At 35.1% G+C, this 17,462-nt stretch overlaps 1 protein-coding gene across 1 annotated transcript; it reads left to right on the forward strand.

Moving 5' to 3' along the window:
* Nucleotides 1-7,823: 7,823 nt before the first annotated feature.
* On the forward strand, nucleotides 7,824-9,435 carry LOC137946314 (GDSL esterase/lipase At1g33811). Its single transcript, XM_068792555.1, has 5 exons — nucleotides 7,824-8,082; nucleotides 8,171-8,295; nucleotides 8,377-8,625; nucleotides 8,705-8,993; nucleotides 9,076-9,435. Exons 1-5 carry the CDS (start codon nucleotides 7,845-7,847, stop codon nucleotides 9,297-9,299), a joined length of 1,125 nt encoding a protein of 374 aa, XP_068648656.1. The 5' UTR covers nucleotides 7,824-7,844; the 3' UTR covers nucleotides 9,300-9,435.
* The last annotated feature ends 8,027 nt before the right edge of the window (nucleotides 9,436-17,462 follow it).

The following is a 17,462-nucleotide window of genomic DNA, read 5'->3' on the forward strand; positions in this document are numbered from 1 at the left end:
TATCCTACTGGTCATTAAGTATCCATAATCCAAGGAGACTTTCTGGAAGATATCCATCAACTAGAACGTCGATTGTTGTGAGCCATAAGAAGGTTCCCTTCCTTGGATTCAACACATGAGTATCTCTATGGTGACTCTCAGTGGCATGGTGAGATCCCGTATCCTCACCTCATAAGAGCTCCAGTCTGTTTGTCCAAAGATAGTGATTATAACATCTTAAATTTTCTGAGGGAGGTCCTCATGAAGATCAGTCGGCTAATTTTATTTCACATATCTCGTCATGCCCATGACAATGGAGTTGAGGAGATCATTCACAGTGGGAATCTGAATAGAAATGGGCGTTTTCTTCACATAAGAAGAGATCTTGAGACTATAAGTGCTGTGAATGATCGATCATCTATTTCGATTGATCGATCAACCAATAGGCATTGATTGATCAATGACCTGTGCAAAGTGATTGAAATATAATCTTTTAATTTCCACTTCACTCTTTTGGCACTACAATGATGGGATGTGTTCATTAAGCTCAAAATTTTCAACCTAAGTGACTCAATGTGGGTTACTCATGCCTAGTTCTCTTTGAAGCTTAGAGAAATGGTCAAATCCTAATGGCTTTGTAAAAATGTCAGCTAATTGATTTTCGGTATGGACAAACCCATTTTTATTGACCTTGGTTTGGATCAACTCTCTAATGAAATAATGTCAGATTTCTAAAGTGTTTTGACCGAGAGTGGTGAACCGGGTTCTCACTTAGACTTATGGCGCTCATGTTGTCACAATGGATTGAAATTTCTTTTTTCTTTAAGCTGTAGTCATGTAGTTGCTGTTTCATCCAAAGAAGTTGAAACAAATTCCACATACTATGTATTCATCTTTAGTATTGGATAGTCCAGCTGAATGTTGTTTCTTGGAAAACCAAGAAAAAAAACATATTTCTAAGTAATTGGCAACTTCCACTAGTACTCTTTCTGTCAATTTTGCAAATTAAAAAATCAGTATTTGCGTAACCGACTAGATCAATGGCCGAAGAGTTTGAGTACCAAAGACGTAAGTTTGGTGTCTCAAGTAGATAATGAAAAATTCTTTTCACTACCACTAAGTGAGATTCTCTAGGATCGGATTGATATATAGCACATAGGCATACCGAGAACATTATGTCCAATCTACTGGCTGAAAGATAAAGTAGGGATCTTATCATGGTTCAATGGAGTTTTTGATCTATGGCCATACCGGAGTTGTCTGAGTCAAGTTTCAAGGACAAACTCATGGGTGTTCTAATTGACTTAAAATTTTTGGAATTCAATCTTTTAAGCAATCCCTTAGTGTATTTAGACTGATTTATGAATGTGCCATTTTTAGTTTGCTTTACTTGAAGTCAAAGGAAGAATGTAAGTTCACCCATTAAACTATTTCAAACTCATTTTTCATTACACTAGCAAATTTTTCACATTGAGAGGGGTTTGTAGAACCAAATATGATATCATCCACATAAATTTGAATGATAATCAAGTCTTGATCATGGTTCTTAGTAAATAAAGTCTTATCTATGCTTCGTTTCTTATAGCCATTAAGAATTCACTCAATCTTTCATACCACGCTCTTGGAGCTTGCTTTATTTCATACAGTTCTTTATGTAATTTTTCTACATGGTCAAAATTACTCACATCTTCAAATCCTTTGGGTTGTTCAACGTATACCTCTTCTTGGATGTACCCATTTAAGAAAACATTTTTTACATCCATTTGGTACAATTTGAATTTCATGTGACAAGCATAGGCTAGGAGGATTTGAATTGCCTCTACTCTTGCCACGAGTGCATCCTTTGGAAACTAACCTATCTTTATTTCTCACTACATGATTTTCTTCAGTTGCTTTGTTCTTAAAGACCCATTTTGTTCTTATGACTTGTTGATTTTTGGGTCTAGGTACTATAGTCCAACCTTTATTTATTTCAAATTGATTCAATTTTTCTTGCATTGACATAATAAAAAAGTCATCCTTTTCGACTCGACAAAGCATTTGGGCTCTTTTTGAGAATTGAAACCACTATTTACCATAGTTTCATGGGTTGTTCTTCTAGTTGCAATCTTGCCTTGTGGGTCACAAATACTTTGTTCTAAAGGATGATCAGCCATGAACTTATAGTTCCTTGGCTCTTATTGGTTATTCGGGTAATTTGGGTTCTCTTTAAGATTTTGGTTTAGAGGTTGAGATCTCGGGGATGAATCGAAGGGGTTTCCCTCTTCGTCATAAAAAACTGGAGTTGGAGTTGGAATTGGCGAATCATATTCATCAAACTCAACATGAACCGACTCGTGTACTCTCATAGATGTCTTGTTATAAACTCTATAAGCTTTGCTATGAGTAGAATAACCCAAGAAAATTCCTATATGAGCACAAGAGTCAAATTTCCCTAATTTTTCCTCTGGTTCTTTCAATGTGAATACTTTTGCATCCAAAGGTTCTAAAATAAGTAATGTTGTGAATGGTACCTGTATAAAACTCATAAGGAGTCTCGTTGACAAGTGGCCTTATGCATAGTCGATTAATGATATAACATGTAGTGTTTATAACTTCAGTTGAAAACCTATGTGGCATGTTGTATGCATGAAGCATAGCTCTAGCCATTTCAATTAAGGTTCAATTTTTTCTCTCAACAAAACCATTTTGTTGAGGATTTTGAGGAGTTGAGAATGTATGGTCTATAACATGCTTTGTGCAATATTCCTCAAAGTTTTAATTTTCAAATTCTCCTCCATGGTCACTCCTAGTTTTGATAATGCTATAGCCTTGTTTTTTTTTAACTTTTTCACATAAATTAATGAAGACTAGAAAAACATCATCCTTTTGGGCTACGAAATCTACCCATGTCAACTTTGAATAGTCATCTACCACCAATAGGGTGAAGTGATTCCCATTTAGGCTTTAAGGTTTGGGTAGGTCCAATGAAGTCCGTGTGGATTAGTTGAAGAGGACGAGAGGTTAAAACTACATTCTTAACCTTGAAAGAAGTTTTGTGTTGCTTTCCAAGTTGGCAAACATCATAAGGTCCCTCTCTTACAAAATTTTTATCTGGTAGTCCCCTCATTGATGGAATTTAGTGTATGGTTATATCTCTAGCTTCTAATAAAGTGGTAGTCAATTTCAATATGCTTGATCCTTACATGGAATACTGGGTTTGTATCTATGTGAATTGTTGACTGAGAAGTTGCATTGATTTTTACAAGAGAAACCCAGTTTTGATAACAAGGATTTTAGCCATATCATTTCACTTATTGCATGGGCCATGGCTCGATATTTTTCTTCTGCATTTGATCGGGTTACGACTGTCTATCTTTTACTCTGTCAAGTAATCAGATTGCCACCCACTGTCATGCAATATTTGGAAGTGGATTTTTTGTCATTAGGTGATCCAATCCAGTTCGCATAAGCAAATCCTTCAATTATGATGTGTCCATGGTTTTTGTATAATAATCCTTGTCCGTGACTCTTTTTGAGATAGCTCAGGATTCTTTCTAAGGCTTGCTAGTGGGCTATTCAAGGGTGATACATGAACTAGCTAACAATACTTACTGCAAAAGGAAATGTTAGGTAAGATTACAATGAGATAGATTAGTTTTCCAAGGAGTCCTTGAAATCTTCCTGTATCTACCTCATCTCCTTCTTCCATGTGTAATTTGGTATTGGGGTCCATTGGTGAGTCGAGAGGTTCACATTGCATCATACCCGTTTCTTCCAATAATCTTGCACATACTTTCTTTGTGATAAGACTGCCATATTTTGACTCCAAAACCTCTATGCTAAGGAAGTATTTGAGTACACCTAGATCCTTGGTTTGGAGTGTTTTACTCAGTTCCTTGTTTTGTTTTTTCTATTCCACTTTTATCGCTACCATTCAAGATAATATCATCCACATAGACAACCATAAGTCTTGTGCCAAACCTAGTGTGTTTAATAAATACAAAGCGTTTAGTTTCATATTCTTGGAATTTTAGCCCAAGAATGACCTTGTTGAACTTGTCAAACCATGCCAGAGGAGATTATTTTAAACCATACATGGATTTTTGAAGTTTGCATACTTTTCCTCCTCAACCACAAAACTGGGTGGTTGGATAATGTAAACTTCTTCTTGGTTGTCACCATTAAAAAAAATATTTTTAATGTCAAGTTGGTGAAGGTCATATTGAAAATTTGTAACACGTGAAATAAGAACACTTACAAGTTTATTTTAGCAATGAGAGAGATGGTTTCTTCATAGTCGATCCCATAGGATTGAGTATACCCCTTGGCAACTATTCAGGCTTTAGGACGAGCAATACCACCATCCGTATTATGTTTCACAGTGTAGACCCACTTACATCTTACCATTTTTTTTTTTTTTTTGGATGACAATGTTAGGTTTACCGAGCATTGACTCCCTTCTTGCTTTTGATGATAACAAAATTAATTGATGTAACAATGGTAATTCTAGCATTTCAGATACATTTCATTCAAGAGACAAAAATCAAAGTCTATGTGATGAACCAGAAAAAATTCTCAAAGACTTTGAGGTACACAACTGTGTCAACGTGTTCTTGAAGAAACAATGAATTCAAGACTAGAGTTTAGGAAGTCATAAAAATCGCAAAACTCAGTCTATGTAAGAGAACATCCCCAAACCCTCCAAACTCGAGGTCCAATGGAAACCTTTGGAGCTCTAGGAAAAGTTTGTATTTCTACATGTTTTACCGATGCATACACATACTTCAAACATGTTAGAGTCACTTAGGATCATTTTCATTCATTATTTGAAAATCCACTTAGTGAATTGGCATTGGATTGATCGATCAACATCTACCAATAATCGATTAACAAAAAATGCACAGGAAAAAATTGTAAAGCATGATCGATCAATCAGGGTCAATTGATCGATCAATGAGAATATGGCCAAACTGTGTTGTAAAACATGATCTATCATTCTCAGTGGATTGATCTATCAAGGCCCAAACAATGTAAAGTCATCCTACTTGATCGATCAACCTCCAAATATTGATAAATCATAAATAACTTTGCAAACTAGGGACGTAAAGCATGATCATTCATAGCAAAGCCATTGATTGGTCATACTTGTTATAAACTGCTAGTAGGAATTCTAACTAATTGATCATTACCTATATATTGATCTATCAACTTAAATTATCTGACCCAATAGGGGGTTATTAATTGATCATACCATCGATACTTTACACACAATTGACCAATCAATAATTTACACTGATCGATCAATGCAAAGTCAGTTCTTTTGCAAACGGTTAAAAATGACTAGTTTTGCTTGGGGAACTTATTAATACCCCACTGGACTTTGTTTTGAGAATTTAATGATCTTTCATTGGCATACCTATTGCATTATGTTAGAAGATGGACTCAAGCCCACACGTCCAAGGAATCAAGTTCTCTCCTTCTTCTCAAATTCATCCAAACTCTCCTCTCCCTTATCTTGGAAGTCAATATCTAAACTCTCTCTCCTTTCTCTTGTCTTCTCTTCTTCTTATCCTTTTTCTTCTTCTCCTCTCCCTCTTTGGCTTGAGATCATTATGAAGGAGTCCTAAATTCTACTTGGTATCAGATCTGGGGATTTAGGACTCCCATATTGAAGTGAGGCTTAACTACCCTTGAAGGTTTCATGCAAGGTGCTTTTGAAGGAAGAGATTCAACCATGAAAATATAAGTGATTTCTAGTTATATTTTTCCTTACATTAATACTATGTACCGAGTCCTTAATCTCTATATTACATAAAGAAAAAAATTGCTTTCATATGTGAAGTTGTGAAAGCTTATACTTGGTGTTTAAAGGATATTACAACCTTGATCTTCTTGCACTCAAATATTGTAAGTTTGATCAAGATCGGTTGCCTACAAGGTTATGAAGACCTATTGATTATGAAGTTGATGGTTGTATGTTGGAAGAATGATCTGAGACTTGCATGACACTTAGCTTGATCTCTCATTATTCAAGACCAATAGTTTACTTGATTTTTTTGGATTAAATCAAGTTGGTTTATGATTTATGGTACTCGGATTCTCCAAACTTATTGAAATTGTTTGAGGGACTTTGTTAAGCTCAAAGAACAGTAGGTTTTTGGTGATTTATGATTTTTTGGAATTCCTATTTCCATCTCCAATCCATTAAGACTTATGAGCAATTTCATCGTCTAAAGGATTTTTGGAAATGAGTAAGGGAAATGAGTCTTTTTATGTGATAAATATGACACCTATCATAAGGAAAGTTAAGCCATGCTTGGGTTAAGAACCAACCATAAGTTCTTGAGTTTTTGAAGACCAAAAAGAAGATTTTAATTGGTATTAAGTGAGTTATTGATCTACTTCACTTAAGATATGATTTTTAGTTTATTTGGAGCCTGATTTAGTGGCTAATGTAGTGGATAAGAACTTATCTTTATTTGAAAGTGGCAGGTATTTGAGTTTTAAATTTAATGGAAAATATTATTAATTAATAATATGTAAAAATATATAGTGTGTTAAAGTTAGCATTTGATCGATTTTTCTTGTTTAATCATGATTTTTTTATATTAAAGAACACCATATACTATCAATAAATTAATAACTAAATGTATTATATTCGTTTATGTTATTTTTAACGTTATTTATTTATTTTTTATGATTAATCATGTGCACATTTAATTGGCTCACGTAATTATTGTATTAATGTACAATAAACAGTAATCATTAACTAATATAATATATAATTCAATTAATTAGTATATTAATCTATTTTAGTTATACACTAAATTACTAATTCATGTAGTAATCATGTTTATTTTACCTATTTAATGTTTAAGTATTATATTTTAATTAAGTATACTCTTACAAGTTACTGATTTTGTTATTTTCCACGTTTTTCTCATTTGGGGGCACTAACTCTAGAAATTGTTTTCCAGTGGACATGAACTCGTCCACACTAACCCCCCCTATTGTGTAAGATTTCTTATGCCACCTCACATGATCATGGTGGGTCCCTATCTTCTGGGTTTGGACCCATCTTCCAATACACTTGATATGTGGCCCTTCCTTGGTCGTGTGAGTTTGGACCCATCTTCCAACATGTGGTGCCATATCATTATGCCTCATTAGCATCCAAAGAGTCTAACGACATGCTACCCACCACATCATCGAGAAGCCACACCATCCTCCATGTAGGATGACATGTCATCTTGACACATCATCGGATGCTACGTAAGCCATCCACATCAGTTTATTTTTTTCTCTCATTTTCTTTTCATGATTGATTTAGGTTGTTACTTTGTAATTAAAAATATTAATTTCTGGTTTTAAAAAATCTTACACATTCCATTTCATTTACCTTCACTTTAATATAATAAAAAATTGATTATTAATTATTTTAAAATTAATTTTAATGTAAATAATACCTTTTTTTTACTTGTTACCTTATGAACACCTTAATACCTTTCTGATTCCGGCATTAGGTTGCAGGAAGATGGATGAGAGGGAATTACTCCGTTCCCAAAGCGGAGGGCAGATGGCGTTGTCAACTGCGGTTGGCGGTAGAACTTCAAAATACAGAATAAATCATGAATTTATATCAAGCTTCAATTATGATTCACCACACCACCTTTCAAATCTGAATGAATAGCATCAGGGCTCACGAGTCATCTTCTCTCCACTCCACCTCTCATTCACGTGCCTTCTGCTACCATTATCTCATGCAACCCATGAAGAAGAATGAATTCTTCAGGCTCCGCTCTTATAAATTCTTCTCTTGCAAGAAAAAACCTCAAGAAAACAAGAAAAAACTCCCCAGATAGGAGCTCGAGTGAGAAATTACGATGAGGGCAGTAATAAGTTCCCTAATCTTGGTTATCGTCGCCTTCCCTTGCCTCTTAAGGGCTAGTTCCAGGCCTCAAGTGCCTGGCATGTTCATCTTCGGTGACTCTCTGGTGGACAATGGCAACAACAATGGCATCCTCACGCTTGCAAGAGCCAACTACATGCCTTACGGAATCGACTTCTCTCATGGAGTCACCGGAAGGTTCACAAACGGCCGAACGACTGTCGATGTTTTAGGTTTGTTCAACTCCTCTTCCTCCATTCTTCATGTATTGATTTAGATTTGTATTGAAATTAAGAAGACTACGTCTCTTCCGTTTTTCAGCTCAGCTACTAGGGTTTTCAGATTTCATTCCGCCGTATTCGACCACTCGAGGTTCGGCATTACTAAGAGGAGTAAATTATGCGTCCGGCGCCGCAGGGATCAGGGATGAAACTGGGAATAATTTGGTGAGCTTTGTAAACGAAGTAATCGTGAAATGAAGTAGCTAGATGATCTGTATATTAACGAAAAAAAGATGTTTCTTATAGGGAGATCACTGGCCGATGAATCGACAAGTGCAGAATTTTGCAAGAACAGTTGAACAGCTGAGGATGTATTTCAGTGGAAACAGAAGAAGTCTCAACAACTATCTGAGCAAATGCATCTTCTTTGCGGGAATGGGGAGCAACGATTACCTGAACAACTACTTCATGCCTCAGTACTACACAACCAGTCGGGAATACAGCCCAAGAGCTTACGCAGAATCGCTTCTTCAAGACTACTCTCTGCAACTGAAGGTAATGTTCAATCTCTTCAAGAGCTGATCTTCCATGGAAATGCAATCTGATTAGGGATTAAGGTTTTGATTCCCTGCAGCAACTTTACGACCTGGGTGCGCGTAAAATAGTTGTCTCTGGTGTCGGAGAAATTGGCTGCATCCCTTATGAGATAGCCCGGTTCAATAACAATAACGATAACAACGACAACAGCAGTAGCAGGACGAACCGATGTAACGAAGCAATCAACAACGCCATTAGAATGTTCAACTCTGCCCTCGTTAAGATGGTTGATCGTTATAACAGCGGCGAGCTACGCGGTGCTCACTTCGTCTTCGTTAACACGCAGCGTTCTTCCAAAAACATAGTGAATCATGCCAAGTCTTATGGTAAGAAGCCAAATTCGCTGAATTGTAAATTTCTTGCATGAATATGGTACTGTTCTTTAATAAATCTTTCTTTTTGAGGCAGGCTTCAAAGTGTTTGATAAGGGATGCTGTGGAGTGGGGAGGAACAATGGGCAAATTACTTGTCTTCCTCTGCAACTACCATGCGAGAACAGGGACGAGTACCTGTTTTGGGATGCATTTCACTTGACAGAGGCGGCCAATATAGTCCTTGCCGAAAAAGCTTACAGCTCGAAACTTTGCTCCGACGTCTACCCGATGAACATCCGGCAGCTTGCGAGGATGTGAGTCTTTGTTCAGGCAACCGAGGGGATGCTCAATAATCAGGATCGTTTTGTCGAGCTGTTCGTTCTTATTACCCTAATCACAAGCACGAATAATCTGTAACGTGGTTTTGAATATACACTTCATTCGGAATTTTGCAAACGAAGATGATATGCCTCTCGTTCTCATTTTGGTTGATTCGAACGGATACATTTAGCAGAGCTTGATTTTCTTCTTTCACTTGCTTAATTTTTCTAATTAGTAGTATGCGACGATAAAATGATTTAAGGTTGGAGTAAGAAAACTTGGTTTGACAGAGAGGTTAGGAGTTTCTCTTTTACCATGTGGGTTGGGCCATGGGCTGAAGCATGGATGTTGAAACCAATGCGCTAAAAGGCTTGAACCTTTTAGGATAACAACGGCACGGATCTTATACAATGACTGACCCGGTCGATACAAACAAATATTTTAACAATGGATTCAAAGGGGTACTTATGAGGATGGGGCGGGGATTAGGCGGGGATGGAGTTGGATTTCAAATCCCAATCGGTTTTTTCTTGGGTTTGGGTTGGAGTTTTCAAAAACCTAATCTAAACCAGCTGAAACTAATCACCTAGGAGAAAAAGTTTCCTCTTCAACTTAGGGGTGTGGCTGCCCCTTCTTACAAAAAAATGGTAGCAAGGAATAGTCTCCCCTACCTTTTTATCTCTTTGTCTCTCTTTAATTGACATAGATAGAGGATACAAAGAAGTCTCCTGCTTCCCTCCACCTTTTTTTTCCTTATAGAAGGGGTGCAACGGTGCATTGTCCCTTTTCTAGGAAAAAAAAAATCAGGGGATTGTTCTCCTCATTGATGCAAAAAGAGCCCATGATTTTATATTTAAATAATATTCTTTAGAAGAAAAAATAATAATTATTTTAACCTTATTCTTAGTGACAACATTAGTAAAATTTGGCCATATTTGATAATACAATGTCTAGGAAGTTGTATTAGGAGACACAACAACTAAGGAGGGCACATCAACTACCTCATAAGGTACTCAAAAGATGGACCTATTCAGTGTAGGTTTGAACCACTACTACGGAGTCAAGATACTAACTTTGGCTTAGCTTGGTTGAAGCCGGTTTGAACCTAGGCTACCCCAATTTTATCGATTCTGAGTATTTCTGTAGCAAGTAAATTTTCAATCTTATAAAAAATCAATAAACCAACACAATTTTGTTGGTCTCAAGATCCATATTGAGATCATTTTGATGATGAAAAATACTTAAGTTATTAATGATGTGCATTAAGAATGATTTGTAGCTTGAAAAACCTCCAAAGAAAATTTCTAACATCATACTTGTTCGACTTACACATGACTTATTGGATGACCTATACAAAATGGAAGTAGGCAAATCATGGTGTAGACCTAGGTTGAATTCCTTTCATAGACACAAAGAACCGACAAAATTCAATGGAAGACCTCGAGTTCAACTATGTGTCAAGTCATCTTGAATAAGCATATTCAAGTGAAAAAATGGGGATTTGAAGACTATAGTCTAGGATAAAAAGAAATGTCTCAAGAACTCTAGCCATTTAGAGAAGATAACACCAAACTCCGATTTTTAGGTACACAAGAGACTTTGGTGCTATAGGGCATATTTTTCACAACCCTATTAATCGATGCATTAGAAAGGTTCAAATTTGCAAAACCCCTTAACTAATCATCATCATGCTTCAAATCTAATTTTTATAGTTTGGCATAATGCAGGATCGGTCATACAGAATGTAGACTGGTAGAAACATATAAATCATGATCGATCAATGTCACTGATTATCCTACCTTATTGAGTTATAGTACTGAGAGCATTTTTGAAAACGGAAAAAAATGGCTAATTTGATAGGGAAACTTATAGATAACTCTCCAAACGTCTTGTGAATAGTAATGAGAGCATTTATTGGCAATTTATTGCATTCACCCACTGGTTTTACTTCAATTTTTTTTTTTCAAACTCATTTTTGAGAAAAAATAGATACCAACTTGCAACAGCTCCCGATCTCTCTCAAATTCATTGTGCTTCATAGAGTTTAAAGCTCCATAAATTTTTCCACATGTGCATCAAAGGTTGGAGACTTGGAAATCTCAAGGTGAATTCTCCAAATTTTAAGGGTGCAAGTTTTTCCTTTATTTTGTATTTTCATTGATTTCTTCATATGACTAATTTAGAGCCAATTAATCTAGATTGGAAAACTTACAAGAGCTAGAATCTAGTTGATCAATCTCAAAGAGAGATTCATAATTGTGTATTTGAGCATACAAGTGGCTTAAAAGAGCCAAAATTTATTTTGTGTAATTTATGGTAATAGAGGTATTAGTGGAATTTTCTTAAGCAAGGGTTCTTGGATGGTGCTTAGCAATAGAGGAACATCATAACATAAAAATTTCATCTCCTATTGTGGTGTGTGTTTGTTAAGTGCTTCATTCACTTTTAATTTTAATTAAAAGTACTAAATTTTTAAAGGCAAATTCTCTATTCACTCCCCTCTTGAGAAGCCACATGGGGGGTAACACACGATAGAAAGCACATCATCCATAGAGCTTAGTAGAACTATTTGACCAAACAAGAGTGCTTGCATACTAGCCTCATTATAGAAAGAGAGAATAAAGAAAATAGAAGAAAAGGAAAGAAGAAGATAAAGATAAGTATAGAAGGTCATCCGACTGGATGAAAGAATCAAAATCCCCAACGTAGAAGAAGAAAGAACAAAGGAAAAGGAAAAGAAGAAAAGAAACCGTTCAAAGCAAGTTCTTTGACTTGGGAAGAGTCGATCACACGACCCATGTAAACATGCAAGAAAGAAAGGATGGGATAGAAGATTGTCCATAAGAGTTAGATCGACTAGACGTTGTGTAGAAAAAGGAGTTAAGAGGAAGATGAAGGTCGATTGACCGATTATTGCTCAATCGAAATGGCTGGAGACAAAAAAGTCTCTATTGGAAGTCGCATGCTGAATCAACTAGATGAACAAAGCGCACGAAGGCCTTAAGAAGAGGAGGCATTGAAGAAAGTCGACCAATTGATATCCAGTCATCTAGATAATGCATTCTAGAAAAGTTGTGGAATATGATTGTAGACTTTGATTCGGCTATGATAGGTCTCTAAAATATGTAAGTGACCTATCTATGTGATTAGTAGCAAAATATAAAAATTTTAAGTATTTTCTTATAAGTTTTAATTGAGATTCGTTGAGATTTCAGAAAAGGACAAAATGTCCCTTTCCAAGCTCAATGGTTTAAAATTTAAACATTGAGAACTTATTTATTTAAGTTAATTTTGCCCAAAATTTGCTTCTCTCAACTACAAGAAAACTTTTGCCCTCGAAAAATTCATTGGTGAAAGTATACAACTCTCTATTGGAACTTCTTCCAACCAAAAAACCATTGGAAGAGTTTGTTTAAGTATTTTCTCTGCTAAAAGTTCATCCAACGAATTTCAAAATTGACTTTAGTCAACACTAGTGTCAATATGAACTTCAACTTCAAATTCAAGTTCAAGTTCATTTGAATCATCTACATGGAGTTCGTGTGCACTGGAAACAGTTTCCAGTGTTAATTCCCCAAAATGAGAAATATAACAAAAATAATAGAATGAGTAACTTGTAATAATATAATTAAATAAAATATAATACCTAAACACCAAATTAGGTAAAACAAACATGATTACTACACTAATAAGTAATTTAGTGTATAATTAAAATATATTAATATACTAACTAATTAAATTAGATATTATATTATTGAATGATTGCAGTTTATTGTACATTAATACAGTAATTATGTGAGCCACTTAACTGTGCACATAATTAATTATAAAAAATAAGGTTAAAAATGACATAAGCGAATATAATAAATTAACTTATTAATTTATTAATAACATAAGATATACTTTAACATAAAAATGAATGATTAAACAAAAAGAATTGATCAAATGCTTACTTTAACACACTATATTTTTATGTATTATTAGTTAATAATATTTTCCGTTAAATTTAAAACCATTGGTTTTATTACTTATAAAAAATAGGTTAATTAAACTAAAATAATTGATCAAATGCTTGATTTAACAATATTTTAATTACCACTATTAAATCACTAATATAATAAACTAATTAAAAAAATTATAAAGAATAAATAAAATATTATTTTATTAATAACTAATCCCCCCTAAGAGCAAAGAAGAAGAAACAAAGCAACTTCTAATTTTAAAATGATAAATGCAACTGAAAAAAAACGAGGATAGATACTATTAGAGGATGGAGTTCTCTCAAATTCCACATTATCAGTAGAGAAGAGAAAAGCCAGGAGACGGTAAAGGACTTATATCCAAGAAATTTCAGGCATGACAACGGAAAACTTCTCACACCCAAACCAGTTGCAATCAAACCCCACCGAAGAAGTCCATCGTACTTGAAGGAATGCGACCTTTCGGAGGCTTCAAAGCCTCCAGGTTTAATTCCAACATTGTCGCTGGATCCCATTTTGTTGCATCCTCAAGCGACCCAAAAAATGAAAGTTCCACAGAACTGAAAAATGATCTCAAAGGGAAAAGGGAGGCCGCGAGGATGTTCGTGGCGAGAGGGAGAAGAGAGAGGGAGGCTGAGAGGGAGAAGGGAGAAGCGAGAGGGAGAAAGAAGAAGGGAGAAGGGAGAAGGAGGTCGAGAGGGAGAAGAAAGTGCGAGAGGAAGAAGGAGACCGAGAGAGAAGAGAGCAGGAGAGAAAGGGAAAAAAATTCGGGAGAGAGGGACGACCTGTGCCGACAGTTCATCCGGATGAATAAAAAAAACTAAGGATTCTTGATTCTGGAAATTATACCTTGGCATCATCTTCGAATTTGTCTAGTTCATCAACATGAATCGGACACTGGTGCACCACTAACGACGCCAAGAGATGAACTAAGTAATACAGGTGAACTTCATCTCTTGATTCAAGAGTAGTATTTTTTATTTTTTTGGTAGAGAAGACAAATACTTGTGAATTATATAGTTTGCTGGTGTTGGATTTGAACTACAACAACAAATTATGAAATTCACGACAAGTAAATTCAAATCTCTACCAAAAAAATCATTTTTTATTGGTACTATTCTCCTATTGCAGAAAAAAATTACTAATTCTAGTATTTAAAATTTTTTTCTACTATCAAATTTCATATTTCACAAGTATGATATTTCTAAAAGATTGTTTTTATATTTTGTGATAGCTATTTCTTTTTTTTTGTAATAATATAGTTAAAATAATACCTTTTGTTAATTTTATATTTTCCTGTTTAATATAAAAATAAAATTTTTATACAAACACAATAATATAAAATATAAAAATAATAAAAATAATCAATTAAATTTTTAAATAGTATAAAAAGGAACAAATACAAAAAAATATTATACACCATTTGAGGGAGGATCTGGAGGAGGATGACATTGATGTTGCATTTACTAAAAAAATTGACACATCTCATCCTGGAAGAAAGCTTGCATAACTCTCATCTTATGATTGTACTCATTTCGTATAGGTTGTAGTTGCTCTTTAGCGATACAATGAGACTCCTAAGTTTCACGTGTACATCCCTCTATTATCCCATTTGGCTTCTCAAAGTGTGTATGTACGGAGGGGGGGGGGGGGGGGGGGGGGGGGGGGGGGGGTGTGTAATTGATCATTCATTTAAATTGTGAAAATTAAACATGAATTGTAAATTTAAGACATAAGCATACAACCATAAAAAGGAACAAAAATAAATTGGTCATTAATGTTCCCGTATTGGTAGTCATTGCCCAAGAACCTTTGCTTGGGAAGTTTTTGGTATCTGGATCTAATAGCTGGAAATACAAATAGCTTTAAAGAGATTTTGGTTTTCTTTAAAGCTATGTGTATTCCTAAATACATTATACAATTTCTCCCAAGGAATTACAACTAGATTCTAGCTTCAGTAGGCTTTCCCAATGAAAGAGAAAAAGGAAAAATACACAAACTTACAAATTACTTTAGAGACAGCCCTTTGTCCAAGTGATATCCAAAGTCTCAAGAATTCAAGAACAAATCAGAATGTGTAGGGAGCTTGGTAATAACTAAGATGAATAAGAAGATTGAAGAGAGAATTAAAGTTTGGGCAATTTTCAGAATTTTCTCTTCTAATGTGTAAAAAAAGGAAGTGAGGCTCAAATCAATTTTCCAAAGTTTGGATATTCAAGTATAGGCTCAACTCTACATCCTTGAGATGGTTGGAGGAGTATTTATAAATTCCCCAAACCAAACTAGTCGTTATTTGCCAATTTACAAAAAATTGAGATATCATTGATCAATCAATATAAAGTGATGACAGATCAATCAAGTGTAACAATTATAATTTTGGCTAGAAATGGCTTATTGATCAATTGGAATGATCAATCAATATTTTATTATTGGGCCTAACAAGTTAAGTTGATCAATTAGTGTACATAGACTGATCAATCATGCAATGAAGTTATTGGCTATGCAATACGTGTTTGATTGATTAATGTCTAGGCAATGATTGATCATACATTGAGTCCCTTACAGGCATAATTTTGCTTGATCAATTTGTCCAACAGGGTGATTGATCATGCTCTAAAAATTTCTTATGTTTGGACATGTATGATCGATCAACCCACATGGAATGATCGATAATGCTTTATAGCATAGTTTGCAGAGTTCTGATTGATCGATCAATGTTTACATATTGAACGATCATGCTTTATACTTCTTGCAAGTGCACATTCTAGTTGATCAATCATTGGAATATGATGATTGATCAATCCAAATCCAGTTTGCTAGAATTGACTTCAGAGCATGATAAAAACTTTTCCTTAGTGGTTTAACAAGTTACAAAACATTTTAATGCATCGGCTAAACACGATTTTGAAATATGCATGTCCTAAAGCTCTATTAAAGTGGATGTAATTAACAATCAAAGATTGGTTGACTGTCTACTTACAATGTAGAGAGTTCTTGAGGTGTTTTAATAACTCTTAGACTCTAATCTTCAATTCTCCGCTCTTTCTCTTTTCGTAAATTCTTCCTCTCAACAACAATCTTTAAGGTCATTTTGCTTTGGGTCTTGACTTGGCAACTTGATTCAGCATTTGTTTATTTTAAGCTTTTGTTGTAGACCCTGTAATGTTCATGTTGGAAGGAATGTGTCTAATTACACAAATAACACCATTAGTCGCACACTTTCAAGCTACCCATTTTGTCATCGTCAAAACAATGGAGATCAATATGATTCTACCGTAGGTCTAACACCCTCAACTACTTTTGAGTCTAAGAGTGTACATCCCTTAGTTGGTCCTGAGTCTTGTTCAAAGCCTCTTTAGTGTGTTGTTGCTCCTCCTCAAGACGTATTGTGTGATAAGAAGATGATCGACCCATCTTGGACACAAGCAGTTGAGCTAAATCCATTCCCCTAAAACTAGCTCCACAAACACTCTACACTATGGCTCGCTCATCAACTTGCTCACTAGCCTCCTGTGCCTCTCGCACCATCCACTGCATCTCCTCCTATCAAGAGTGCATAAAAAAGTAGGATATTACTTTCACCTAAAATAAAGTGTATAAATAATAAGAAATTTAAAGTTATCATTATACTTACATATTATTATTTGAATCCTTCAGTCACCCATACTGCGACTGATGAGTAATTCAAAATTGCTCAATATATATCAGAGCAATTTTTACCTATATTGGAAGATATGATGTAATTAGGGTGTCATTGAAGTAATTAATTTATGTTTTATGTCTCTTCTTCACTCTTACTAGGGTGAAGGGTATAATTATAATATTTTATTTTTATCATTTATAAATAGAGCTCAATGGAGAGGGTTTGGATCAAGTCCATAACCCTAATTCTCTAGCCTCTTTCTCCTTCTCCAAATTCGTCATTCTTCTTCTTCTACTCCTACACCTTCTCTCCACAACTCTCTTTCTTGTTCTCACCCTTTAATCCTCTTCTACTTTGATTATATATCATGAAATCCTAAGTGTTAACACGATATCAGAGCAGGGAAAGATCTGAGATGGAAAAAGAGAAGAAGATGGAGAAGAAGAGCAGGAGAAGAACAAAGATACCAAATTGATGTGGTCAAAGAAATCGCCACAGACATCTGTATCCAGCTCTTCCCAAAAGCCGGTTTTGGTC

Source organism: Aristolochia californica, unplaced genomic scaffold (genome assembly GCF_029961685.1).
Source record: "Aristolochia californica isolate CCGP_79_NKW_82.1479 unplaced genomic scaffold, dmAriCali1.0.hap1 SCAF_12, whole genome shotgun sequence".
NCBI lineage: Eukaryota > Viridiplantae > Streptophyta > Magnoliopsida > Piperales > Aristolochiaceae > Aristolochia > Aristolochia californica.